Source organism: Triticum urartu, chromosome 3 (assembly GCF_003073215.2).
Source record: "Triticum urartu cultivar G1812 chromosome 3, Tu2.1, whole genome shotgun sequence".
Taxonomy (NCBI): domain Eukaryota; kingdom Viridiplantae; phylum Streptophyta; class Magnoliopsida; order Poales; family Poaceae; genus Triticum; species Triticum urartu.
The window spans coordinates 628,954,569-628,966,338 of NC_053024.1; the positions used below are offsets into that span (position 1 = coordinate 628,954,569).

At 42.7% G+C, this 11,770-nt stretch overlaps 1 protein-coding gene across 1 annotated transcript; it reads left to right on the forward strand.

Annotated features, from left to right (window-relative positions):
• Window positions 1-1,492: 1,492 nt before the first annotated feature.
• On the forward strand, window positions 1,493-10,017 carry LOC125545462 (vacuolar protein sorting-associated protein 53 A). The gene is made up of 24 exons (XM_048709401.1): window positions 1,493-1,848; window positions 2,026-2,120; window positions 2,357-2,413; window positions 2,625-2,775; window positions 2,893-2,963; window positions 3,124-3,248; window positions 3,801-3,961; window positions 4,068-4,209; window positions 4,430-4,493; window positions 4,861-5,049; window positions 5,138-5,179; window positions 5,287-5,391; window positions 5,481-5,540; window positions 5,772-5,849; window positions 6,372-6,479; window positions 6,568-6,633; window positions 7,410-7,487; window positions 7,581-7,714; window positions 8,283-8,376; window positions 8,481-8,558; window positions 8,634-8,696; window positions 9,047-9,115; window positions 9,225-9,320; window positions 9,429-10,017. The coding sequence occupies exons 1-24, from the start codon at window positions 1,800-1,802 to the stop codon at window positions 9,768-9,770; spliced, it is 2,517 nt and encodes an 838-aa protein (XP_048565358.1). The 5' UTR covers window positions 1,493-1,799; the 3' UTR covers window positions 9,771-10,017.
• Window positions 10,018-11,770: the final 1,753 nt, after the last annotated feature.

Genomic DNA, 11,770 nt, shown 5'->3' on the forward strand with positions numbered 1-11,770 from the left:
TAGTACTCCCTCCGTCCGGAAAAGCTTGTCCCTCAAATGGATATATCTAGCATCAAGTTAGTGCTAGATACATCCATTTGAGAGACAAGCTTGAGACAAGTTTTTCCGGACGGAGGGAGTATCACCTGAGAGTTTGTATGAGTTCCTGGTTCCCCACTACTTCCTCTATTCACAAATATAAGATGTTCTAATTCTTTTCTGAATAGGATGTATATAGACATGTTTTAGTGTGTGTGTTCACTCATTTCAGTCCGTATGCAGTCTTTGAAATATCTAAAACATCATATATTTGTGAACAGGGGGAGTACTATGGAAGCAACTTATTTCCCCACAACATATGGTGCCTTTGTTCCACCAAATTTCCTCTGTTGCTCTTTTAATTTGACACCAAGTCCAGTTCCCTGTCCTTTTCAGTTATTGCCGTCTGAGTTTTATACTGAACTGAAATGGTGTGTTGTTTAACTGGTATTGGTTTCACACTATTTTAGCCATGTTTCACTGATTTTACTTTAGTTAATCTTTGTTCCAATCTGGCATAACAACTTGCATGCATACACAGCGATCACCATATATCACAAAAATCATGACATATCATAGATCCATGAGTTAAATTACGATCAGATGACACATCGATCCATCTGTGAAACTAAAAAAAAATTGCACAAAAAAACCTGCATCAACTACGCAACAATAAAAAAATGAAATATTCAACTACACAGTAAACAATTTCTCCTCTGCATCAACTACACACATCAACAAGAAAAGCAATTATATGAGCATACAGATGAACACGAGCAATGAACAGTACCAAATGAACTACACAATCGACACAATGAAAACTTGTATCGACTATGCCACCAAGATTTGGACGACCATACAACAATTACATGAGCAAAGCCAAGTCCACCAAATACCCGCTTTGCAGTCCACGCAAAATTCAAAAAATTAGACCAAGTCACTGTTAGGGCCTAGTCACTATTGTGGGAAAGCGACGAGCGCAACGAGCGGATTTGTTACCATCTATATGATCTTAGTTGCGGTAGCATTGATCAACAACGCATTCATGCGAGGGCTTGATGATGTTGTGGTAATCGGCTTTCCCCCTTACTTTGTGAATGCGTTAGAAGCTACGTGCTCGGCTCTTCCTCCACCAAACCCTAACCTCATTGGAACTCGCCAACCTTGAAATTTGAACTTTAAGTGTAGGTTTTAGAAGCTTATGTACTTCCTCCGTCCCAAAATTCTTGTCTTAGATTCGTCTAGATACGGATGTATCTAATACTAAAACGTGACTTGATATATTTGTATTTAGACAAATCTAAGACAAGAATTTTGGGACGGAGGAAGTATATTTGAATATTCGTACCATTATTAGCTCACTAATTCTGCATGCCCCCCTCACTAGCAAGAAAGTCACTACGTGCATTTCATTTTACTCGACCAACAAGTTAAAAAAAAAATAGCCTGACTACCAGTGATGAAGTTCGGGTTCAGAGCAGGAAAGCGGGTATACCGGGGCTCCACCTGCCAGCAACCGACTCGTCACGACTCGGCGCCCACCGCCGCCGAGCACAAATCGGTCGAGCGGGCGACGCCGACGCCGACGCGGACGACCCCGCCGACGAGTCCCCGCCTTCCATTTCCTCCCCCGCGCACGCGGGAGGGAGCCCGGCTCCCCAACCGCCCGGGTCCCATCGGATCGGCCCCCTTCCAGTCGCGCTCCCCTGCTCCCAGATCCTTCTAGAACCCTCCAGATCCTCGGGGAGCCAGCGCTCGGGGCGGCGAGATCTCTGCCCGGCATGGACAAGTCCAGCGCCCTCGAGTACATCAACCAGATGTTCCCCACCGGTACGCCCGCCGCTCGAATTCGATTCCCGTTTCCTCGGCTAGGCTGCTCGCTCGCGATGCTGCTGCTGCGGCGGCGGCAATGTGCTCGTTTCGAGCTTCGCTGTCCCGAGATTTAGCATTGGTTGCTCGAGGATTATAGGGTTTACAGCTTGCGTTTGTTCTTCTGCGGCTTGGCAGAGGCGTCGCTGTCGGGGGTCGAGCCGCTGATGCAGAAGATTCAGAGCGAGATTCGCCGGGTGGACGCCAGCATCCTCGCCGCCGTCCGGCAGCAGGTTCGGGCTCGTTATCTCGTGATCCATTTGTAGCAGTGTTGTGGTTCGCAATATCCACGCTCTTTGCATTTAGAACTGATGTGTTATGTACTTTGGTACGAGGAAGTAGTGTGGTATTATGATGATGCAATTGCAGTGAATTTACTTTGAATATGCTCCAGAATTGTTTGGTATTTGCTTATTGTTGCTTATGGTTATACTATATCTGATAACGGGAAGATATTGCTACTCCACAGAGTAACTCGGGAACCAAGGCCAAGGAAGAACTTGCTGCAGCCACAAATGCTGTTCAGGTTATACTTCCCCCTTTCTGTATGATTTGCATTTTGCCCACAATGAACTTACTCGATAATCGATTGAGTGGCAAGTCTTACTAAGCTGTAGTTGGATTAGCTCTGGAAAGGGTAGGATGTCTATTTAGGGGAAAAGGGTAGGATGTTAATCAGGTACTGGAGTGAATACTTTATGGAATGATTGGAGTTTAACTTTGCTCTGTACTAACAGGAACTAATGTATAAGATACGTGAAATAAAAACGAAGGCTGAACAAAGTGAAACAATGGTTCAAGAAATCTGCCGGGACATAAAGAAGTTGGATTGCGCCAAGAGGCATATAACAACTACAATAACGGCTCTTCACCGCCTTACTATGCTTGGTTAGTTTCTTTACTTCCCTTTATTTGGAGTACGCGCTACTGTGCTTAAAAAGAAATGTTCAGCAGAAAAAATACATCTACCTAAGCTAATTCATAATGTGCATATGTCATGTCCAGTTTCTGCTGTCGAGCAACTTCAGGTCATGGCCTCAAAGCGTCAGTACAAAGAAGCAGCTGCACAACTCGAGGTAAGCGTGTAGGACACATTAATCGGCGATACATCTGCAAACTTTCTAGCGTTGATCTCCATGCTACCTCTTACTGTAACCATTTTGAATTGGCATGCTGGTGCTTTTATTTGTGTGCATATGTTATTCAGGAAAGTTCATTACCCTTTTTTTCCTTCAGGCAGTGAACCAGCTGTGCAGTCATTTTGAAGCCTATCGGGATGTGCCAAAAATATCAGAGCTCAGAGAGAAACTCAAGAACATCAAGAAAATCCTCAAATCTCATGTATATTCAGATTTTACAAGGTACACAACAAATGAACTTTATTTTGTCCTTGGTAGCAACACTATCTGGAGTAGTAAACCAGTCAGGTACTGCAAGTAAGATCAATGCAAATGACAGTTAATCCCTGAGTAAGCTAGAAACAGGTGTCCAAACTTGGGAAGTGGCACCTTTTCATTTCCTCGTCATTTTTCAAGTATTATCACTCAATGAGTGAGGTTTTATCAGCGGCTATAGTTCGAATCCAGTGAATAGCAAATAACTTGATTGAAAAAGCCATAAAAATTTATATTCCCTAAATAGGCTACTTTATCAAATACTTTCCCTGCTGGACCGGCAGTTTGGGAATCCTGACTATTTCATGCCTGAGAAATGGGAACACATTGAAGCACTGCCAAAGTTGTACTCCCTCTATCTCAAAATAAGTGTCTTCGATTTAGTACAACTTTAGTACAAAATTGTACTAAATCAAAGACACTTATTTTTAGATGGAGGGAGTATTTATTAACCAACTATTTTGTTTGCTATATAATTCAAACTATGAAACAGATCCACAAATTAGTATAACTTTGCAGCTTAGGGACTGGGAAGGAAACAGAAGATGAGGATCTATTGCAGCAGCTATCTGATGCTTGTTTGGTGGTTGATGCTCTGGAACCGTCCGTGAGGGAAGAACTAGTAAAGAATTTTTGCAGCAAGGAGCTTATCTCGTATAAGCAGATCTTTGACGGAGCAGGTCAAAACCTTGTATATGTTACATACATCAGTTGTCTAGTTCACTTTATTACAAATGTGTGTACATGTTGCTCCATTATTATTCTGATGCTTCTTTGGGGGAACAGAATTGGCCAAGTTAGACAAGACTGAAAGGAGATATGCATGGATTAAGCGTCGATTGCGGTCAAATGAAGATACCTGGAAAATATTTCCACCTTCCTGGCATGTTGATTATCTGTTGTGTATCCAGTTCTGCAAGATTACAAGGTTTGATTTTGCTTCTCCACTTCTGCATTTTATGAACTTCCTACTTTTCTTCGCCAAGCACGGAGTTTTACATAGAACTAAAGCAACCATCACTTAACTTAGTTTACATCCTCTTTTATGCATCATGTCACTAATTATATTTGACTATTCAGATGTCAGATCAATTATTATCTTCTGCTGGACGAATTAGTTTACTGGTAACAAATTGCTTCTTTTCCAGGACCCAACTTGTCGATATCCTGAATAATCTCAAAGAAAAGCCAGATGTTGCAACTTTATTATTGGTAAGTTGCTTGTTATTTCTTGGAAGTATGGGTGACAGATGGGAATTACTATGTGCCCTTTGTCTTACCATTTTGTGCAGACGACTGATACCTATATCATATCAAATCATTTTATCTTTTGGATGATTTTTCTATTGGTTTCATCTTGCTTCTGGTATACTGTTAGATTTCTGTTGGTTTTAATGCGACAAATATCAATGAAGTAACGGAATTATGTACAACATAATGCATTAATGCCGTAGCAGCTTATATCTTGGATTATGAGCTGTGTCATACTACATATGTCGAATGTTTTAACTGAGTGTGCAATCATTCATTTACGATATGGAACTTCTGCGCCAAACACTCTGAGATTCGTGCAATGCAGGCGTTGCAAAGAACCCTTGAATTTGAGGAAGAACTGGCTGAGAAATTCAGTGGAGGAACCACGACTGCTCGGAATAAAGAGCTGGAAAGTGATGATGAAAATGAGGGTACGGAACACAATAAAATTGTTTCAGATATACGGAAGAAATACGAGAAGAAACTGGGAGTGCCCAATGATGAAGCTGAACAAGTATTTGCTGCTTACTTGCTTAGTCTCAACTGTTTTCTTCCTCTGTTGATATTTTCTTTCCAACTCTTCTGCAATTCTTTACTGGCAGGACAAAGAGAAGCAGAAAGATTTGTCAGTTCCTGGTGCTGGGGTTAGTAGTTTATCAACTATGGGCCAGTGCATGTTTATTACTTCTTTGAATTACGAGCTATGTGTCATATACTCATATATATCATATTTTGCTCTGTACTCTGGCAGTTCAACTTTCATGGGATTATATCATCTTGTTTTGAGCCATACATGGCTGTGTACATAGAACTAGAGGAGAAATCTTTGGTCGAACAATTAGATAAACTTATCCAGGTACGCTAGACAAGTATAGACATACTTAAAAGTTTGAACTCTTGGTGTTTGAGCCTGCTTAGCTTGATTTCGCCCTTCTATGCTGGCAGGAAGAAAAATGGGAAATTGAGGAAGGGAGTCAAACAAACATTCTATCAAGCAGCATGCAGGTATGGGAAATAATTCTTGCTACTTTGAAATCTTGTTTCTGGCAAATTTACTACATGTGACTGATAGCAAATAGCAATTCAAGATTGGTCAAAACTTTGCCGGTGTGCTATAACTATGTTTGTTTTTCCTGAAGCCGTCCGTAGCAGATCTCATGTGCAAATCTGCATTTGATGGTCCACAACATATTTCAAAACATTATGTTAATCTGCTTTGCAATTTCTCTTATGCAGGTGTTCTTGGTAATTAGAAGAAGCTTAAAGAGGTGCAGTGCATTGACAAAGAACCAAACATTATTCAACTTGTTTCAGGTATACAGTGTTTCCAGATTTTGTTAACAGTTTTCCTTTGTATGGATAATTCCATGTTCTTTCCAAATGTTATGCCTTCATGCATACTGTTTGCGCACCTCTCAGATTTTCTTTAATTTTCCAATTCCATCGACTTTCTCCATATGTGATTATTGAGCATTTTGTTTTGCTATGTATAATGATGCTTGATCCAGGTGTGCTAAAATTTAATATGGACTCGACATTAGGCGATTTGGCATTTCCATCACCGAAAATTGCTGCATATGGAGAACCATATATGTTTCCTTGCAATGTCTAATGTTGATTCTTATCCACCGTTCAATTGTTAAAAAGAGTATAGGACAGGTATCATCCTACAGAACAAGAATGCGCCATGAAATAACCTTGAATAATCAACCATATGTTTCAACTGAACACACGTTTATTAGTTCAGCGACTATGGTTCTGTCTGCCGATTTTATAAGTTATCACATCTGATAAATTTAAACAGATTCATTGATGATGAAATACATTTGTTTTTAGGTATTTCAAAGAATACTTAAGGCCTATGCAGCAAAATTATATGCCAGGTTGCCAAAAGGTGGTACTGGCATTGTTGCAGCTGCTACTGGCACCGACGGGCAGATCAGGGTATGACAATCATCATTGCACCGGTTGCTTTTCGATCACTTGTTTTCCTCATCTGGTAACAGCATTTTATGTTCTGTGGGCACTGCAGACCTCTGACAGGGACGAGAAAATGATATGTTACATTGTAAATACCGCAGAATATTGTCACCAAACGGTAAGTTTTCTTTCTATTAAGCCATAGCTGGTAGGTGTAGAAGAAAACAGAAATAAATTACTGTCCACGACAAGAATTATGGAACTTGCTTGGAGAGACAGAAACAACATGTTCGGACTAAATAAATTCTAGGTTTATGCATTCAAGTAGTAGCGTTCTATTCTCCAGTAAATGTTTACAGTTCTGCTGTTCACCAAAACGTTTCTTCCCCTTCTGGGGAAAGTTAGCTATGTGTCATAAATTATTACCGCACTTAAAAAAAAAACCACTGCAAACAAGTGTGTAACACATGCTGCCAACATTGGTTACTTTTGGAATCGAACCCCTGCATATTTTCAGTTACCTAGCCCTTCTCCACAGTTCTCCAAGCGTACCATGTTGTGATGCCCATAGCATAACACCTGGCACTTTTCCAGTCCCTCGTCATAAGACCCAGCCACCATGCATTTCACATCGGAAAGCTGGCATTGGAAGTGGGTGGCACCAGAGATGGGCCGCACAGTGCTTCCTGGGTGAAAGTCCCTTCAATAGCTTTACGTTTCTTGATTAAAAAAAGATGGTATACTATTCTGATTGCAATTGAGCAAAAAACGGCATCATATATGCTGGTTTGTCAGCATAGCTGGCCTGTTGTCAGTCTCGGTGCAAAGTTGGTTGGAGGAGAGGGAAGCTTAGTACGGAGCAGCATGTACCTAATCTTTCCTTATGTCTGTGCTTGCATGTGTGTGATGCCTCTGTATGCTCATGTGAATTAACTTTCTCTGTAAATTTGGCAGTCTGGTGAGCTAGCTGAGAATGTTGCTAAGATAATTAGTTCTCAGTTTTCTGACAAGGTGGACGTGTCTGACGTTCAGGTGACTGATCTTTCTGTTTTATTCTTCTTTCTACCTAATTCTAATATCACTATTAGATTTCTAGGAAATATCTTAATACTTCAATGCTTGCAGGATGAATTCTCAGCTGTGATCACAAAAGCATTGATGACACTTGTGCATGGCGTAGAAACCAAATTTGACGCTGAAATGGTTGCAATGACTCGCGTTCCATGGTCGACTCTTGAAAGTGTCGGCGATCAATCCGAGTAGGATTTTGCCAAATCCCCTTTATAGCACACACCCCACTAATATTTGAAAGTAATATGAAGTTATGCTAAGCCACTCACTGCCCCATGGCCTATATTTCATGGGCTGTGAAAAATGTATCTGTTCCATAAAATTGCAATGATGTCACATATCTCATAGCTGATGTAGTTGGTTTTCTCTGACTGAAAAGAAGAGGATATTTGATATGAACTGCCAATTGGGGTCTGTATTATGGGAAGCGGCATGCCGTTACTTGTAAAGAGATGCATATACACCAACTCTCATGGCAGAAGCATGGATGCAGAATTTGCATGCAATCCCCTAAAATTCGAAGTTATCGCCCCATCGGGTTTTTCTAAATAGTCCAACCAATGGCTCATGCTAAAACTAGCACACTCGAGCACAAATATGTTTGCACTACATATTTATTGTCATAAAAATCAGTTCATTGAAAGTTTGGAACGCTGTATTCTTCAGTTTATTCAACTTTATAAATAACTGCTAAGTGGTTTCACTGAGTTTTTCCCTACTCTATTTGAAGCTAAGTTTTACATTGTTCCATTCCAGGTACGTGAATGGTATCAGCTCTATTTTGTCCAGTACCGTTCCTGCGCTAGGTAGCCTGCTTTCACCTACTTACTTCCAGTATTTCCTCGACAAAGTAAGTTCAGCATTTTCTTTATTATAGATAAAACCTTGTAGGTCCTTATCACTTGTTTTTCTATCAACGTTGTTTATTATACCTTTTTCATTGTTGTGCTGCAGCTGGCTGCCTCGCTTGGTCCTCGGTTTTATCTCAATATATACAAGTGCAAGCACATATCGGAAACTGGTGCACAGCAGGTGCGTATGAATTTAAAAAAGCTATTTAGTACTACTATTTAGCACAGATTTCATCACTTTGCATTGTTTCTTCAGATGCTTTTGGATACTCAAGCGGTTAAGACTGTTCTATTGGACATCCCAGCTCTTGGGAAACAGGTAACCTCGTCTTGCCAGAACAAAATCATCACGCCATACTGCATAGCCTACGTATTTTCAGTTAACAGTGACTGGTTTAGGAAACCAGCCAGGTGGAGTAGTAATTATTTTGTACTAAGTCTTCATTGAATCTTTGAAAGAAATTTGGCCATGCAAATAGTAAAATATGTTTAGAATTGTTCAAATTCAAAATGTTACTCAAAGAAGGTTGGCAGCCAATGAGTGCAATAAATTTGCTTTGTTGGCTTCACAAGGCAGCATATTTGCACTTTATACTTGGTTGCAAAAAGACTTTTTTTTTGCGTTATTTTTCGTACCTCACACTTGGTTTTTTGTATTGCATGTAACAGACTACAGTTGCGGCTAGCTACTCAAAGTTTGTAACCCAGGAAATGAGCAAAGCTGAAGCACTCCTCAAGGTAAATTGGGAAAAATGAATTTAGGTTTCGATGGTCTACATGAGTACTGTGGAAAGGCACTTTGCATTACACCCAGATAGGATCAAGCTAATAACATTACTCAATGCAGGTTATTTTGTCACCAGTTGATTCTGTTGCCAGTACCTACCGTGCTCTCCTTCCAGAAGGCACGCCTCTTGAGTTTCAGCGGATACTTGAGCTTAAGGTTTTTGCTTAAAAATTTGAACTCCTTATACGCCAGGTGCAGCTTTCCATCGGTATGGTTGCCTAACACAGCTTCATTGTTTCTGTTGCTCTTTGCGCGTTGCCACAGGGCTTGAAGAAAGCAGACCAACAAGCTATACTGGAAGACTTCAACAAGCACAGTCCCAGCATCAAGCACCCTACCATTACCCCCACAGCCGCGCCACCAGTTGCCACAGCCACAGCATCAGTCCCGATGGCACCAGTCCCGCTCCCAACCCAAGCCGTCGCAGCGTCACCGAGCATGTCCACCGCCTTGACGGGCGCTCTGGCCAACCGGGAGGACGTGCTCGCCCGCGCCGCAGCGCTCGGGCGCGGCGCCGCCACGACGGGGTTCAAGAGGTTCCTAGCATTGACAGAGGCGGCCAAAGACCGGAAGGACGGGCCGTTCCGTAAGCTGTTCAACGCGTAAAATTTTGCCCCGGCTTGTTGATAGTTTACGCCTCGCTTTGCAGTGCACATAGCTATAGGAAATTCTCCCCACACCGTGTGTTGTTCCTTGTGTGTACCCTGACCGTCAGTGTATAATGGTTAGATCTTTTTTGACGTGACGCTCCCCATTTTGCGGAGGAACTGGTAGCTCAGCTGTATTGTGGTCATTCTGTCGGAGGAATAAGGTTCCATTGTATGTGAAGGCTCAAGATCGCCCATTATTTGAAGTCGCAAGTGCACTATTTGCATGCATAAAATTTGTCCCGAAAAGCGCTTAGGCACGGCATGCTTACATTTGGACTCATTGTCAGCTATTTAGAATTATACTGCGCTACTTTATAATTCTGTTTGGGTGCTTGACAGTGACTCGGTGTGTATTTAGCCCTTGAAATTTCGGTAAGCAAAAGTTAGGAGTGGAACTTTTTTTTAGATCAGCACTCCGTCTGCCTCATAATATAAGAACATTTTTCAAGCTATAGATGTTCTTTTTCTTAGTAACAGCTAAAAATGTTCTTATATTATATTATGGGATGGAGGGAGAAGTAGTTTAACCGAACGTTCCACGGTTAGTTTCTTTTTTTGAAGGGACCTGACAGTGCTAATCTGATCCTTGAGCGAAATTCACGGATTACTTTTGTTAGTGCTAATTCACGGATTACTGTGACACGTAGCCGGCCTTTTCATCTGTTGGGCTGGGCCTGGGCCATCCGTCTCCCTTATAATAAGCGGACGACCTTCCATGCTTGAACGCAGGTTCTTGTCTGAAGTCTGATGCTTTGTGTAACAGCCGTCAAGCAGCTACTACGTACTAGTGAGGTGAGGTCCGCTCAAAAAGAAAAAGAAGAAGAAGAAGAGAAAAAAAAAGCAGCTAGTGAGGTACAGTAGAACAAATAATCAAAGTGAATTGGAACAAGTACGTATCAAACAACTACTCCCTCTATAAACTAATATAAAAGCGTTTAGATCATTATTTTAGTATTCTAAACGCGTTTATATTAGTTTACGGAGGGAGTATTACAAACATTTTGTAGTTTGACTTTAGACAAATCTTATACGTGGTAGTAGTCCGGTGCTTCCATCTCAACAAAAAAGACCACCGGTGCCGTCATTGGTTGACCCCGAGTTTGGAGATCGCGCAGGAACAACTAGGAACAGGGTGCCAAACGAGTTAACAGCACGGGCACACGGACACCGATTGGCTGGCCCGTTCCACTTCCAGGAGTGAGAAAGAAAGAAGCTGGGCACCCACTAGGATCAGGATATGCTGCTACCAATGCCATCCGCGTCCTGCCAAACGGATATTCTCGTCTCATATTCCCCTCCTCGCAATCATCGAAGCCGCCATCTCCCGCTGCCGCTCCCACTCCCCTGACCCGGCCCGTCGTCACGTCAGTCTGGCACGACGCCAAACCAGACCGGCAACCTTGACTGTCTGTAACTGTAAGCAATCAAGCAGAGCCACGGCGTTTTCTTCTCCGAACAAGCGTAGCGCCACCCCATTCGCAGCCGTCTCAGACTTGGCCAGCCGCCCGTAAACATACACAGCGGTCGCACTCGCACGTCACCACGAAGATCTGCACATCCACATTTTCAGTTCTTATCTTGCCATGCCCATCAATGCCGCGCGACGTGTCGACTCGCCCGGACCCCGTCCCCGTGGTGTGCTTCGTGCGCCCGGTTTTCCCAATTTTCTCAAGCTCGCGTGGTCTCCAGCATCGCTCGTGTGGTCAGTCTCGTGAAGCTTTCAGAGGTGACCTGGAACGGAGGACTGCAGGGGGCGCGAGTTGGGCGGGCACGGAAAGGGATTCGGCGTCAGTTCTGGGAAAAAGGCCGGGTTCGGCTTCGTCCCTCTGTTAAAGAGCCTTTTCTGGCTTTCTGCGGCGACGAATCGGTTTGGTTCTGCTGTAGCGAGATCAGCGCACCGGCATCGCCAATCAACGGATCCATGTGGTGCTCCCACGGCGTCGTGCGCCTGCCCGC